Source organism: Phaethon aethereus (genome assembly GCF_964289735.1).
Source record: "Phaethon aethereus genome assembly, chromosome: 1".
NCBI lineage: Eukaryota > Metazoa > Chordata > Aves > Phaethontiformes > Phaethontidae > Phaethon > Phaethon aethereus.
In genome coordinates, this window is record NC_138575.1 from 57,117,933 (window position 1) to 57,134,828 (window position 16,896).

The following is a 16,896-nucleotide window of genomic DNA, read 5'->3' on the forward strand; positions in this document are numbered from 1 at the left end:
AAGCCTAGATGTTTTAAACCAGATCTAGTGTTTTTCCTTCTTTGCACCTCAATTCCTAGTTCTTCTGGTACTGAATTCCCAGGGGAGCAGGCCAGCTGCAGCAGCGTAAGTGGGGCTTGCTCTGCAGCACTGAGAAAAGGAGCACATGAATTTCAACTTTTCACCAGATGTCTGGTCCTTTCTCTCAGGTTGGTCCTCCAGACCTCTGCAGCCACACTCCGAACTGAAGGGCAGGGGAATGACACAAAGAGAAATTCTCTGATTCACAGCCCAGTACAGACTGGACTCATTCCTTTGAGTGAAGGACAGAGAAAACAAAAAGGTGGAGAGGAAGGAGAATTTGGGGGAAAGAAGAAGGAGAGAAGATGAATCACAAACTCAGTGAGCATGGCGTTCGCTGGCCAAGGAGAATCAAATTCACGATTTCATTCACCACTAATAAATCATTGTCTCATAATCTTAAAACGAAATAAAAGAAAAAGTTCTCTTTGCGAGACAGAGATCTCGCTCTCCCTGCTACTGCCACTCCTGGAAAACCCGCCCCGTGTTTCTCCAGCCGACAGGCTTCCCCCCAACCTTTACTATACACTATCCCGCAATAGGAAGTTGTATTTCCCAAAGTCGTCATCCCTGGGGCAGAGTAGCATGTCCTTGCGGGCTTTGGCCAGTTTCTGTTTCAGCACCTCCCTCCGGTCTAGCCACTCCGTCAGCTCATCCTGGCCATGGGCATAGCGACACTCCTCTCCTTCGGGGCAGACCTTGCTCTTCTGGAACCTGCCGGCACAAGGAGCACGATGAGGACAGCACCCCCAGGACAGGGTTTTCAGCTCCCCATCTGCGATACTTGACTGGGGCCCACCAAAACAGGCTGCAAACTGTCCTTTCTAAAGGCGAGGCAATTCTCCTACAAACCCACGTGCAGCTGGGGAAGACAACAGGGAGGCTGGGCACAGAAACAGAGCAGCAAACAGAGCAATGTCTATGAGGGGATTTAGTCAACAGAACAAAACAACACGAGCTGGAACTGGACCAGCAGGGATGAGGAGAAACCACCACACGAGAGGAAATGCCAGGTAACAGCCACAAGAGACACAGCCTTCTAACCAAAATGGCATTTCTAACCATCACAAACCTTCTGAAGACACCTCAAGGCGCCAGTTCAGAGGGTGTGAGACATTCAAACCATTTCATAAAGCACCTGGGATTCCCCCAAGCATTGGGCCAAGCAGACTGTTAATCAGTCTGAGAGTATCATGGCTATGGAGGGCAGAGCTGCAGACATGAAGCTCGCTCTCATTTTCTAAAGAGATGTGCTCGGGAATGTTTTTACCACTCAACAGTGTGGCTGAGCACCTCTGGGGTCCAACAGCAGCCCCGCTATCACCCAAACCTGTCGGCTCATCCCACTGCTCCTCCAAGCGGAAGTCCCTGGGGACTCCATGAGAAGAGGAGGAGGTGGTGAAGGAGGAGGGATGACAGAGGTCCTCTGCCTGTCGCCCCATCCCTGCAGCAGCAGCAGAGGAGGGAGATGAGACAATGGTACCTTTCGCAGAGCTGGAACTCGCCCATGGGGAAGCGGTAGCTCCAGCAGCTGGAGTCACTATCTGAGGTGAAGACCTTCTCCTTGTGCTTCTCTGACTGGATGTGCTGCTGCCATTGCTTCTTGCTGTTGCTGTTCTTCCCACAGAGCCAGCAGTGGTAGCCCATCTAACCGGCGCAGACAGGGCAAAGGGCCAGTCAGTTCATTAACAGTCACACCCATCGGCCTTCCCCATGCTGGCACTGCCTCTCCCCCTCTCCTTCCAGAGCATCCTGGAAGCTGCTCTGCTCAGTCTATGACCTCCCACACTTCCCTGCCATGTTGTCTTCAAGGCATTGTGCTGCCACTAAGGGGGAGCAGAGGAGATACTTTGTTGAGGTGTTCCTACAGCTCAAATGAGCTCAGAGAACAAGACAGCTCAGTTCACTGACGTAGTCCCCCTGCTCCTGCTGATGGCCCAGGTGGGTTCTGACTGCAAGGCCCCCAGGCACACAGGCAATGCAGGATTCTTCAGGAGTACAAACCCTTACACCAGCTACCACCCCGGACTAAGGAGACACATCTGCCTCTAGTCTTCCCAGGCCTCTATGCTCCAGAACCTCTGGCTTTGCCAGCCTTCCCAGGAGCACACAGGAACCCTGGGGAGAGGCTGAACCCACACAGAAGGGAGCCTACTTAGACTCCTATTGACTTGAGGATTAACAGAAAAGCCATTGCAGAGCTTGCTGACCCCAGGTCAATCTCTTCCCACCTTATCTGTGCTGCCCTTGCTGTGCTGCTCCAAGCTGTCCATTTAACCTACATTAGCATGGGCTCTTTCCCACAAGAGCAATGCAGTCCCTGCTAGCTCACACCTGGAGCACAGGAGAGGGCAGGCTATCAGTGCTGAGGAGGAGGAGAGATGAAGGACAAAAGATCAGCTGATTACCATGATGTCAGCGTAGTCAGTGGGCATCTGGATCTGTTTCTCTCCTTCTCGCGAGGTGAGCGGTGTTCCCTCTCCAGGCTTCCCAGGATTGTGTTTCTTTAGCCACATGTCATAGGTCTGCTGCATATCTAGTACTGCAGAAAGGCGACCCATGAAGTCACCCAGACAACCTCCTGCACTGTGCACAAACTATGAGAAAAGGACGAACGCTGGGGCAGCCCTTCCCTCCCCTCTCCTGTGCAGCAGCACCTGCCGGCAGATTGAAGGCCTATGCTCGGGAGGCCAGATGTCACCTCCCCAGGTGAGAGCCCTGGGAAGAGGAAACAAATTCACACCACACTGCCTGGCATGGCAAGGTGTCTTCTATGAGTCAAGGGGCAACCGTGACAGCAGCTACACAAAGTATTCAGGAAGGAGGGAAAGTACCCCAAGATCTCGATGGACTTCACCCCACAAGGTGATTCTCCATCAGGCCTGATTCTGCTTGACCCCAGAAGACATCTCACTCCAGCCAGGGAGCTAAGGCAGGGGCTGGATTCAGATCCATCCCTTCCCTTTAAGCCAAAGCTTCATCCTCAGCACTCAAGAGGGAGGAGAGCCCTTAAGCCACAGGAAGCAGTGGGGAGGGGAGGAAGACCTAATGATAGCTTGCCCCAAGTTCAAATCCTGCCCAGAGGAGTGCAGTTGATGTCTCTTGCTGCTTTTGCTTTAAAACCCACTCAGGATACTAGTGGGAAGGAAAATTTTGGCTGTAAGCTTTGACTGCACATCTGCCTTTCCAAGATCAGCTCCTGAGAGAGGCTATGGAAACATAAATGTTTGCAGACACCGATGTGATGCTGTAAGTATGATGTGTTAGTGATTTACTCCTCACAAAATGGGTAATTGAGGAACTCAAGGCAATTTGGGATAATGAATGCAAATTCCCCCAAACTGAAACAACGCAATCACCTTCATGCTTAAGCAAACACACCCAGACTGGTCTGATGTGCTTTAAAGGCCTCAGCAACAAAATTACTTGAACTGTAACAACTAACAGCATTTGGCCCAGCTGAGAGAAAGGCTCTCCAAGCATGAAGACCAAACAAGCTCAGGACAGGCCTGAAACCCTTCAAGGTTTCCAGCATCTCCCAACGCAGCTAGGTGAGCACCTGGACAACTGGGCCTTGTGAAGAGAGTCTTTTCCCAGCTTGCTGTTGGTCTGAATAAACAAGGATTGCTGCCAGAGAGCTGACCGTCCAGGACGTGGGCAACCCCCCAGCTAATCCCCCCAAAAGTAAGTTGGGAGCTTGCGTAATTAATTCCAGACAAGCTCCTCCACAAAGGCACCACCCAACGATGTTCTCATTCAGGATCTCAAATCCACCCCTTTGAATACAATGCCATGAGCAGGGAGTGCCACAGCCCAGAAGCAAGGGGTATGAGCAGAAATGGGCAAGAAAGCCAAGGCAGATACATGACAGACAAGAAAGATATAGAAGTAGCTACAGGTCAGGACTGGTACTTTGGCAGAGCTCCATATGGAGCCGGGCCTAGGACAGTACAGGCAACTGGAAGGACAGCAGAGGGTGGATTCAAAGAGCTGCAGAAAGGGAGGGCGGCAATGGAGCAATGCAAGACATGGGACCAATATGCAGCTCTAAATTACTGTAGAGGGATCTGCCCCATAATCCCATCTAAGCTCATGGTACCATCTCTGTCCAGTTCCGCCTCTGTTGTCAACAGTATGCCTTAACAGACCCTGCATCCACTGCCCAAACGTCCTCTTCCCTCTCCCCAAACTCTCTGGCCCATCTTTCCCTCACTCACTTTTATTTTCCTTCATGAAGGTCCACATGTCTCTCTCCTCAGGGCTGTGGGCAAAGGAGCAGTTGCCCACATACTGGCATTTCCTGCCATTTTGTGCATGGATACACAACTGTTAAAAGACAGAGAGCAAAATTTAGCAGCTGCACAAACATTCCTTGCTAGAGGGGAAAGTAGGTTCAAAAAACCAGCCAGGACATTAAATTGCACAAAGGAGAAGTTGCAAACAGGACATTTCACATGTCATTAACTCATGCTTCTTTTCCTCAAGATCCAGATGACATGAAAGGTAAAGACTTCCCTATAAACATGCAGGCAGCTCAGTTCAGCACCTGGCCTCTCTCTTGTTGCCGTTTCCACAGGCAACCGGGTGCAGGTACGCTTAGCACTGGTCCTAAGGGGAGACAGCAGGGAGCAACCTGGATTGACCCAACAGTGTCTCCTACTGGTTATTGGTTGGTTACTGGTCCCCAAAGGTGACTCATTCTCCAGCCATCTCCAAGCAGGTGAAGAGTGACTTTACAGGTTGCTTAGACTGCACTAGTGCTCACAGCTACCAACAGCATCATTGCCAAAGAAAACAAGAACCTTTCCAAGCATCATACTTACTGATCATCCCTCCTCCCCAAGTCCTGCCACCAGAGGAGGACAGCAGTGTGGAGACCAGCTGGTCCACACAAACCGGGGGGAAGAGACAACGCTGTTTCTCTCTGGTGGGGGCTGGGTAGGAGCTCAGGCAAAGCACACACTCGTATGGCGACTTGCCCTTGCCGCACGATCTGCGACTCACCTGCTGGCCTCATTTCCTACTGCAGCAGCTGTAAATAACTGTTGCTCTCCTCCCCAGCTTGTAGCAACTGGCCTGCAACTGGAAAGCGCTCAAGGCCTTACACAGGGCTTTGTCCTGCCCATGGACTAAGGGGCAGCAGATCCCATAGGGTAGGAGGGAGAGGACCTTTCTCCTTTCAGAGAGAAAGGAAAGGAGAGGGAGACAGAAATTATCAGTCACCATATTTGGGGCTGGGGTTGGCGGTTGGATATCTGTAGTTTTCCTCACAGCACGTGCCTTTTTAGCTGAGTTCTTAGTTTCGCTTTAAAAACACATTGTGAGCAAGTTTCACAATCTACAGCACCACAGCTACAGCAAAGGCAGGGACGGGCTTCTCCCAAGCGCTCTGTCTTGCCTCTCACCCACATTGAGAAACCCTGACCTAAGGGAAGACTTATATCTCATTTCCAAACCCTGTGCCAGCTGCTTCTTGAGATGGTGACTGCATTAACAGCAACGTCAGAAACGCGCATACGTACGTAGAGTGGTTTAAATGGGTGCTGCTGCTTCTTCTGCTCCACCTTTTTGCTGGATGCATTTGAAATCTTGCTGCCCTCAGTCTATTCTTACCTCCCACCTCAGCCAACATGTGCCTGCTTCCCTGTCGGGTCTACAAGGGACCAGCCCTCAAAGCACTACACAATCCTGGGAGGGAAGGGGCACCTGGCCATGCTGGGCATGGGGCTTACATCATATTGCTGTGGGAAGTTACGGATGGAAGGCAGTGGTCGGACAGACACCCACTTCTTCTTTGCTTTGGACATCACCAGCAGGACGCGACGTTCCTTCGTCCAACTGAAGAAGAGAGAATAAATCAAGAGAGGCAAAAGGAAAAGCAGAACAAGGTTTTGTTTCCTCAGAGACCCTTAAATATTGAAAGATGACCAGATACCCCAGTTCAGCTTGTCCCTGCCACTGTCTGACTGCTCCTAGACACACATCTATGACAGAGAAGACACAAGCAGGGTATTTTAGGAGCATTTCTCCCTGTATTTATCACATATTTCCTGGGGTATTTCTTCTCATAATGCCACAAAAGACTCCCCTAAGCGTCACATGGCATCACCATGGATTACTAAACAGCTGTATTCCACCCTTAGACACAGTAATTCTTGTGCAATCAGATCCATGAAAAAATGTTTGGGAATATTTTCTGTTTGAAAGGAGCAGTAGAAATGCAAGTCATTACAAGCACTGCCTCATGAACAGGTGCCAGGAAGTATTAATTCTTTTGCAGTGCCAGCAAGCGATCACCAGGAGATACCCTGAGCATCTCCCGGTCTATACGGCATATACCTCTATACTGCGCAAAGAGGTGTTATCCTTCCTGTTCCAGGAAGTGGTCCTCACCTGTTCACTTCCTCCAGCAACTGCTGCTTCCGTCTCTTTTTCATCAAAGGTCTTACATTTGCAGTAGGATGCTGGACTGTGCCTTTATGGCTTGTGTTATGGGAAATGAAGTCCTACAAACCCTTCCATCCTATCCTGTCTGGCTGCCTGTGTGAGAGGGGCCACAGTTTGCATGACCCAATAGTGTCCTCCCAGTTGATACTCTTCCCTTATCATCAAACATCCTCATGGGCCCCAAGGAGCCAGGAGGTGTAAAAAGACAAGACATGCGTCAGAGAAGAGCAACTAAAGCCATTAAAGGGCCAAGGAAACTAATTTAAGAGGAAGCAGAATAACTTGAATCATGGTTAATAGTCACATAACAGGTATCTTCAAACAGCAAGGAGCATAAATAAGTGCAGAGGAGAACTATCTTAGCGATCTCGCTAAGGAGAAATGAAAGCAAATGGAAAAAAGGGAATTGCAGAAGCTGGACTGCACACACCAGGAGTAACAGTTTGGCTGTCATGCACCATGCACAATGCTGGCAGTAAATACGAACAATGAAGAAGAGAGCTGGAAACTGGAAAACAACTATATGTAAAGCTTGATATAATGACAAACACCCTGAGCAGCAAGAGGCTCCTAAGAAACCTCACAGCCTCTTCCAAAGAGGCCAAATAAAACCCTGAAGAAGGTACAAGGAGAAATTCCTGCCCTCGAGGAGGAGTAGGGGAAAAAAAAGGTTGCATTGCTCACCAGTGGCGGGCTTTGGCACTACAGTACTTGAGGTCTTTATCTGGCTCCACCAGCTGCCCATTCCTCCAGCACTGGCCACATACAAATTTCATCTGGAGGTCAAAGGTGCTTGACGTGGGAGCACGGGGAGAAGCCTGGGGAAGAGAACCACAACCTCAGGCAAACAGAGACAAAATGCACCTCACAAACTGCCGCGGAGACGCTGGCAGCTCCCTGCATGCCTGCGTGCCAGCAACAAGCCAGATTAAATCAGAGACAGCCCAGCTCTCCCATGCCAGTGTTAGCTGGTGGCCCATCGAGATACCAGACAGGAGCAAAACGACCGCTTGCTTCAGCATGATTTCCTGGGCTTTGACATCTGGCCAAAAGCACAGCCAGCCTGGCAGCTTCAAGCACTGACCAGGCCTGGCTGTGAAATCCCTGCAGCATATCTCTGTGTACAGACAAGCCCTGTGAGACTTGCTCCAGAGCTTAATCCCCACTTCCCTGCAGGGAGGGCAATCCACATCCCCCTCGCTATGCATGGAGACAGCTCAGTTGCACAGCCGAGAAAGCACCCTCGGGAGGAAGGCAGGCACAGGACCCACCACTCCTGCTTTTGGACCAAGAGCTCATGTCACATCTAGCATTTGACACACTGAAGTCAGAGTTCGGTCCTCTTGTTAATACCCTTCCAAACCATTTCTGGGCAGGTTTCCATTCTCCACAGTTCCTTTGCACCAGGCCTCACAGGCAGTTAATCATGATCTCTGGACAGAGGTATAACTGTCAACAGACATATTTCATACCCTCTCAGTCACTTGACTTCATTGGCCTTCTACCTGCCTCCATGAGAAGGCTCTTTTGGGATTATGACTAACAGATTGTGGAGGGGGAAAAAAAAGAAGGAGCCAGTCCCATATCACTGCCGTCTCATGTTTTCTGAGCAAATCTGTGGAAAGCCCTTTACATTTTGTACCACCACTGGAAGACATGAGGCTGGTGTCTCCAGTTCATTTCCACACCAAAGAGCAAACCTGACTGGACGGCAGTGGCCCTGGGCACAGCAGTGTGTGAGGGTACAAGCAAGAACCTAAAAGAACACCATGGTCATCGATCCAACCGTGAAGCACAAAGGTTGTGTACCAGTAAAACAGCTCTCTAACTGCTAACCACATAAGCAGCCCATCCCAGCTGCCATGCCTTGACTTCTAACCCTGAGCATCTAATAACGAGCGAACAGGCAAACGAAGTCCCCGAGGAGCAGGCTTCTGCCAGCAACTGATTAGCAGTAGTGTGGATCCTATGCACATCCCCAGGCAAAGGGAAAACAGCAAGCACAGGCAGTGCAGAATCAAAGCATTTCCTCGGAAACGCCACATAAGCTATTGACTACCACTGCATCCTCCAGACCCAGTCTTTCAGAGAAGCAAAGCCAACGTACAAAGGGTCCTCCATCGCTGTGAAAACCTGATCGGAGAGCTGACCTTTGCCTGCGCTGACTACAAGAGGCCATCACTGCTCTGGATGTCCCAGCAAAAGGACCCTTCCAGAGAACCGTCATCTCCCTTGAAAAGCAGCGGTGAGTCTGGCCTACTCGCCTGCAGGTCAGCCTTTCTGGTGGCATCCGGCATGCAACTTGTTCATCTGCCAGGTTTCACCAGTGCTGGTGACCACCAACTACGCATCAAAGGGGCCAGCTGCAGGATGAGCAGGGTTGAGACCTGGGATATCACAGCAGGCATTAAGGTGCCTCCCTCTCAGACATGTGGCCTTTGAACTGTAGTTTTAATCTCCACCTGTCTGTGAAGAAAATTACACTACAGCTCGTCACTGACCCACCAAACATATAGGCCTAAAGTAACAAAATAGCACTGCTAGTGTATTCTCTTTTATTAGCCCAATGCTATCTGCCATATAATCCTCCAGTTGACAGATCTCTCAGGACAACCGGGAAGACTGGCTCAAATACATCGATCCAGCAAAACGAAAAATTGAGTGGCTCCAGAAGGCATAATAGATCGGATAAAGAAAACGTTTCTCAGGTAATGCTAGTGATCTGGGCTGCTTTTTCCACAAATTCTTAACCAAAAGTTTGCATTTCTTCATCAGAGTCACGCAGACTGCTGGTCAATCCAGTGGGCATGTATGCTCCCAGGGAATTACGAGCCAAGCGAAAAATCAAAGCTGCTGTTGCTGCTGCTACATGACTGTATTTGTAAAGGCAAGACACATACCTGGCAGGCTGCTGATAACCAACAGTGTGGAAATTAGTATCACATGAGGCTCTAGCAGATGAAGCCAGGCAAAAGTGCCTCAGGCTGTGGCACCACCCCTTGCTATGAAGCCAGACAATATAGTGTTAGCTATGCACCATGGCAACCAAATAAATAAAAGTCTTTGGCACGACAACTCTCCACTTCAGGCTTTGCAGAAAGCAACAGCCCGAGCACAGCCACTCATGTCTCCCAAATTCAAGAACCCCTCTCAGCGATACTGAAATGTTCTTTGGACAAGCCACGTGGCTCAGGCTTCTCCTTCCTATGAGGAGCCCAGGTTACTCAGCCATCTAACCGAGTGAGCTGTACTTAGGTGCAAATACCCCTTATTAGAGACCTTCCTTTCTTCTCCATGCTTAAATTGCTAATTCTGAGGCCAGTTTTTACGGGGGTTCTGCAGCTGGCTAGTGGAGTAAAAACAGAACAGCCCTCAAAAACCAGAAAAAACGAGGGCTAAAACCCCTCAGTTCCTAGGGACACGATGGGAGGACACCCAGCTACCTACAGCAGTCTTTCCTGCTGACTGCCTCTTCAATCTGCAGCCGCTGGCTTTATTCTTACAGCAGCCTCTATGAGGCCAAATTTGTGGGGCCAAGTGCGAGATCCCTGGCAGGTGTTTAGCAAGCAGTGTATTTTCATCTTCCACTTCTTGCTACGTCTCCTGACCTGCATCGTCACAGCTGCTGGGTCCCTGTATGCTGCCTGCTGCTTTTCTCCACAGCTGGATAGCTAACTGGGTCCAGCTGGCACCTGTGACAAAACTGCAGCAAAATCCCTGGGAGCGACTTTGCTTCCGCTGACCAGAGGGCACTGGGGTAAGCGTGGATCACAGGGGATGGTGGGAAGGAGAGGTCTGCTTTTACAGCACTCCTGGGAAGTTGTCTTTGCCAGGCAGCCAACTTCGAAAGCTGGAAGGACGTTGAGAAAACTCTGAGTCACATTAGCCTGCTTGGACGGGAGAAAATAATGGCAAAAGTAAACATCTCTCAACAGATACATTAGTCCTGCCCCCGGGGTCTTCAGCAGCAAGCCAGTGTCTCATCCTGGAGCACAGCCCGCTGGCTGAGTATGTGCTGATGCCAAAGCCACCGTTTGCTATCGCAAACGCATGTGTCTGACTGACTTGATTCTGTCTCCCTGCACAGTGCCAGGCTGCCAAACCCTACAGACAACTGATGGTGCCGCTGGTAGGCTCTTTCTGACTGTACCAACAAGGCTGCTGCTTCACTTCCATGCAAACCAATGCACTAGAAGGGTGGAGGGTGCAGGCCAGCTCTGACAGGCATTTGTGGTGTGCAACCAGGCTCTGACATTGGTCATCAGCCCTAACACTGTCCACAGGGCCCAGAAACTGTAGCTCTCTGCCCATCCCCCAACAGCTGATGTAGCAGGTGCTGGCATTTCTCTTCCTGATCCTCTGTCCCCTGTGAGCCCCAAAAGCCAGAAGTGAAACCCTTGCTGAGCATCCAGATCCCACGTGTTTCAGAGGACATACTCTGACCATGCCTGCTGAACAACTTCTTCTTCCAACAGCAGCACCTCCAGACAAAGGTGAGTTTGAAGCTCGAAGGTTTACAGGAAAACAGCTGTCCATCTATGTTTTTTTATTCCCGTATTATGAACAGAGAATGACAAGACAGAACTTTCTGGAAAATGCAGGCAGATCCACAGCAGGTAGGACAGAAGCAGTCACCAGACTTCACTCTCCAAGGGGCAGGGATTGCTGATATAAATACAACTACTGTCACAAACTGCTGCAAATTCACATCTCCTCCACTGTGGAGATGCAGGCACCTGCCTCTGTCCCCACACCAGGCAGAAAGAGATCATAGCCAGCTCTGTCTGCAGGGACCACTCAGATCATCCAGACTCTCTTCTCATATAATACCAGCTATAGAAACTTGTCCTCTCAGCTTCCTGAGAGGCCAGAACATCTTCCTTAAGCAAGTCAGACAGCTTTGGGAACTAGAGACCTTGGTCACTCTGGACTGCTGCTTCCCCCAACCACTTCAGACCGCAACAGCAGAATGGGCCACACAGGTATGTTGCTGAGCATCTCCTCAAAGATGATTCCATCTCATGCAACATAACCAGTACGTAGGTGGACACAGAGCCCACTGCAAGCACCAGTGCAGTCACCTGCATTTTTCCTGTTGGGCTAACCCATACCTGCATCAGTGCCCTACAACCTTCAGAACACTTCTGCTGGCCCATAACCTAGCCAAAAAAAAAAGCTGCTACACACCACATGGGTGACTCAGATCCCTTTTCTATAAAGCACCTCCTCCGCAGTGTGCTCACAGGCTGCACTCAGTGCTGGTCTCTGCAGAGGGCTCTTGGGTGAGAGGTCACAGACAAAGGTGAAGCACCCTCCCTCTGACAGTAAGGCACAGGCCAAGGTGTGGCGAGCTCAGGACTCCACAGGGGGAAAGCAAGATGTCAAGTGGGAACAAAAAGGATTCACAACACTCCCCACTATTTTTCAGGAAAGAGAATTCTTCCTACAACCAAGAGCTTGCTAGGAGGCATGAAGTTTCTCATCTCATCAGACATATCTTCTGAAAGTAATTAAAGAACAAAATCCTCCCTGTTCTAATGGCAAAACTGCTTTAGGTCAACCTCAGGGCTGGGCTGGGAATCATCCTCGCTGGGTGGGCTCTGGTTCTACGCTACAGAATACCCCCTTGGAGAAAAAAAGGATACGGCAGCGCCACCCATAGCCAACAGGTTGGAAGAAAGCAAAAAGAGGTGTCCTTTGCTTATAAGATACCTCTTGGCAGTGCTGGAGGGTGCAGTCAGAGGCACCTTCTCCCACACTGAGAGACTGGTGGCACAAAGAGAGGCAAAGCTCACAGCCTCCTCCTGGCAAAGCACCACAAAGATCTCCGCCTGGCCTCAACAAGCACCTGAGCTGCAAATTCCACTCAATCCTGCATTTTGAGCCGTCCTGTGGGTCATGAGTAATTTCTTGAGTCCTTCATGCTGCCGTATCACCCCTTGGCCACTAAAGGGCAGCAGGACCCCTTTGATCCCCACCCTTTGTGGCCACTGTCCCCAGTTTCACTAACAAGGTGTCGCACGCAGCGCCATTCCCTGCACATTGCTCTCCGTGCTCTGGAGGCTTCACCCCACCGCTGAACAGAGCAGATACAACACTGGAAAACAAGGCACAAAGCTCATCACTAGCACTGGAATCAGGAACGCTCTCAGCTTCCTGTTCTCCTCAATGGCCAGCCTGGTCTGCCTGGGACTGGTCAGGCACAGCAGTGAGAGGAAAAAGAGAGAAAAAGTGCTGGAACAGTTGGGAGCAAAATCAGGCTGTAAGTCCTAGTTGCACCTTACTTACCATGCTGTTGGCTGGTTTGCTGGCATGTGCCTCCATCTGCTGCCAGTACTTCTTAGATTCCTGCACGATATCTTCGTGGGTCATTCCTGGAAACAAAAGGAGACAAGACTGAGCTACAGCCAACAGAAGAGAGGGAGGGAGGGATTGCAAGACTTCCTGTATTGGGGCTTAGGAACTTCTCTGAGGCTGACAGCTCCCAACAGTCCCACTGGTAATGTCAGGACACGGGTTGTGAGTGGACCCGACACCACCACAGAATGTGTTCAAGCACAGGCTAGGGAAAGTTCCTCGCTCCAGCACTCCCACTCAAGCCAGATGAATGGGGAAGAGTTTGGTCTCCTGGGCTCATTCAGACCTGGTGTTCTGCTCAGGCTGTGTGCAACAGACCCAGATGTTGCTGCCAAGCTGATTCTTGACTAGGGATCAAGACCTTGACCAAGGCTCTCCCTCAACATGTTCTGAAGACAATGCTTTGTTACTGTTGATCTACTGTATATTGGAGTTTTTGCCGCTAGCTTGAAAGATCACAGATGAGACATCTAGCATCTCCAAGACCCCAGAAGTCTCACCTAATCCCTGCTGGGATTAATTAGTCTGTTACACACTTCAAGTTGTGGGGGGTACCCATCAATCGATAGGTGAAGAGGAAAGTTGAAATTCAACACAGACAAACACCAAGTGCAATCAAGGTAGCAAGGAAAGACCAACAGTTCAAAACCAACCAAGGAACAGCTGCTAGTATGTAGTCTGCAAGGAAAGATCTGCAAGGTTTCAGGAATCAAAAATGCAACATCAGACAACAAGAAAAAAGGTTAGTCAGACCTTATCTAAGGAATTATCTCCCGACCAACTCAAGTGGTGAGGGAACAGTCCCTGCCAGCACCAACCAGCTAGATGTGCGCTACGATTCTCAGAGCACTAAACCATGAGAGAAAAATATGTAAGAGTAGGAACTGTCTGGTCAATGTGAGGACTCTGTTACAAAAAAGCCATGTTATTTAAGTGCTATAAAGATCCGAGATAGCTGCCAAAAGAAACTGAAGTAAGTATCTTACAATGGCCAGCTAACTGCAACAAATAGGGTGCTGAGGATGGCCTTGATGCAGCACTCCTAGCACAGAGAGGCTGCCAAATGCTTGTTTTGCTTTTGCCTACAGCTTTTATTATTGAAGTGAGGTGGTCCCCAGGCATGCCACATGGACATGATCTTTGATCTGGGAGTCAGCATGTTCCAGAACTTAAGGGCCAGCAAACACCAGTTTTCATCTCAGCTTAGGTTGTGTATAATTTGGGTAAGTCACAGCACTCCTGACCTCAGTTCCCCCATCTCTGATTTCAGCTGTCCTGCTCTCTGCCAGGCAACAATCCTGCTGTTTGTACAGGTTTTGGACAGAATGAAAAACATTCAAGGAAACTTTACCGTTCTTCAAGAACATTTGCTCAGGCCTCCAAAATGGCAGCTGCTGCACAGCTGGTACTACTCCCAAATCAGAGCTGTTTGTGGATTTTCTCCTTCTTAACCATTAAACCCAGAAGAAACTGTGCAGAGTTAGAAAAACTACAACTCCCTCTTCCGTGCCCAAGTATTCCAGGGCTGGACACAACACTGATCCGTACTTTGTGGACAAAAACTACAAAGCTGGGAAAACCACAGCAAAGAGTCAATGTGCCATACTGGACCTGGCAGAGAAAGGGCCAAAGCAACCTCCACCATCTCCATTCTGCACACCTGCACTGTGATCCTGGAGGTGCAGAACCAACAGAAGAAGCATATACAGCTGTTGTCAGAAGACAGAATTTCAAATGAAGTTCTTAGCAAGTGACTGCCTTCTTCCAGTCCCAGAAATCTGAACTAACTCAACAATATAGTCTAGAAATGTGGTGGTTGGTAAGAAAACCCCTCCCAAATATGAAAGGATGTTTTCCAATACACCAGCTCTCCAAAGCATGAACTGTCCCAAGGGGATGATATGGAAACCAAAAGGCACATGTGTTGATTACTTATAACTTTTCAGCATCTTTTGCAACATCATTAGGGAGGACAAAGACTCTGTGGTTTCCACTGATGGAAGAAGATAGCAAGATATGTCTGTGAAAAGCCACAGTGAACAAGAAAACAGTCCTGCCTGCCCACATTTTCAGATCTTGGGAGCTTTTACTCCGCTAATACAATCCTTTATTCCCATGAACAAAGCCACAAGCTCTGTAAAAGCTCAAATGGCTTTGAAATGCAACAGCCCACTGGTTTCAAATGCAAGCTGCTGTGAATGATGCCCCATTCGTATTCTTGCTGAGCCCAAATCAAACTCTCTGCTCCAAAGCTAAAGCATTCCCAGAGAATGGTGACAACTACGTTTCATCTCTGTTTCTTTAATGAGGGCTACACTTAAGAGAGGTAATAAACTACTACTCCAGGAAGGCAAACTCACAAGGAAAGCAGGCTCATATATACAGCTCTGCATAAAAAAAAACCCCAACAAAACCACAAAAGATGATGGCTCTTCCATTGCTGGAAAATATGAGAATAAGCACAAGTCTTACTGACCACCTCTGCAGCTAAACTCATGGCATGTTTCATCTTATCAGCTTTCCCTTTGGAAATCACTCCTTCAAGGAAAGAAGCAAAAGTCAACCTAACCATTCCTTCTACAGGCTGAAGAGGAAGGAATAGGGAGGGAGGAAAAGAAGTAGCAAAGAAACTTTTTCTAAAAAAAACCCCCCACATACCAAAATAAGCCACCAAACAGCCATGGGGTGGGGAAAAAAGCAAGGTGCTTGAATATTAGAGTGCCCAGAGTGCTACAGGCGTTATCATAAGCATGTAGGGCAGCAACGGTGGCCTGCAGCTCACAGGCAACATGCTGTCTTAGAAATTCTGGTGTTGTAATTTTTTATTTTCCTGTGGCCACAAGTGAGTGATGCCAAACCGGAAGAATAAAAGATGGCATTTGCCACAGTGTGCTACTTGTTCATCACTGTCCCTTGTGAGCCACACCAGGGCTGAGGACTGCACTGAACTACAGTGACAGGCACTGGAATAGTAAATTAAAGAAGTTGCCCCCAATTACATCAAAGAATGGTGAGAAACATCCATGACAAGTTTCCTCTCTAAAGTACTCCCAGTCTTGCACTAAACAAGACCCTTTGGTGAAAAAAGATGCAAGTAGCATTGTGAGTGGACCAGCATCTGCTTGGTTAACAGGACAGCAGCAAGAGAAACCCTCCAGCATGTCAGAGAGAGAGCGAGAACCAAAAGTGCCAGATGTGGCAGTGTCATTATATGAGTGACCTGAATATAATTTCTGCAAATAGCCTCTTCAGGCGTATGTCATCAAAGCCTTTTTGGGAAACACCAAGTATCGTGTCATTTCCCACTGTTGGTGAATTTGTTTAGAGAAACTGGAGATGTGCAGTCTTCCTTTATGTAACTGCTTTGTTACCTGCACACGCTGCCATGCTCGCTGCACCCGACACTCACTCAGGGCCCAGTTGCTGTTTAGGGTCTTGCACAGGATTTAAACACCAAAACACCTCTGGGGATTCAGCTCTAACTAATAATCATTTCAACTTATGCAGCTGGTCCCACGGGAAAGGCTTCCTGGTCTGCAAATTACAGTAGCATCTGCAAAGGAACAAGGGCCAAATCATCTCACAGAACACCTTGGCCCTCTTTTCTGTGTCCCTGAGGAGACAGAGTAAGTATATGCACAAGTGAGTGACAACTTCTCAGTACTCCCAAATCACACTCTTCCCCTCTCAGCTGGCCCCAGACACACACTGGAGGAAACTTGGGTGTACACGTCACCAGCCCTGCACTAAGTTAGACTCACCTGAATATTGCTGCAGCAGCCAGACCTTAAGCTCGATGAAACTATGAGCGAAGTGGCAGCTGTCCTCACGCAGGCAGCCATAACGCACCTCATGTCGGCACACATCGAACTGGAAGTGCTCCTGGAACTGGCGGATCTTGGAGTACTTCAGGGAGGTGGAACGCACGATGTGGACGAGACACCTGCAGCCAGGCCAGAGAAATATGAAGCACCAGATGACCAAATCTTCACTCCGTCCTCCTTACATGTGACTTTCAGACATTTGACTGGG

At 49.2% G+C, this 16,896-nt stretch overlaps 1 protein-coding gene across 1 annotated transcript in view; it reads right to left on the reverse strand.

Moving 5' to 3' along the window:
• Nucleotides 1–581: 581 nt before the first annotated feature.
• ZC3H7B (zinc finger CCCH-type containing 7B) overlaps nt 582–16,896 on the reverse strand; it is a gene marked incomplete at both ends in the record, with an annotated part of 39,479 nt that continues 23,164 nt past the window's right edge. Inside the window, 8 exons of the mRNA XM_082005267.1 lie at nt 582–774; nt 1,544–1,707; nt 2,469–2,602; nt 4,278–4,386; nt 5,793–5,898; nt 7,192–7,325; nt 12,796–12,881; nt 16,626–16,807. Coding sequence (XP_081861393.1) covers nt 582–774; nt 1,544–1,707; nt 2,469–2,602; nt 4,278–4,386; nt 5,793–5,898; nt 7,192–7,325; nt 12,796–12,881; nt 16,626–16,807 — 1,108 coding nt within the window. The remainder of the gene's footprint in view (nt 775–1,543; nt 1,708–2,468; nt 2,603–4,277; nt 4,387–5,792; nt 5,899–7,191; nt 7,326–12,795; nt 12,882–16,625; nt 16,808–16,896) is intronic.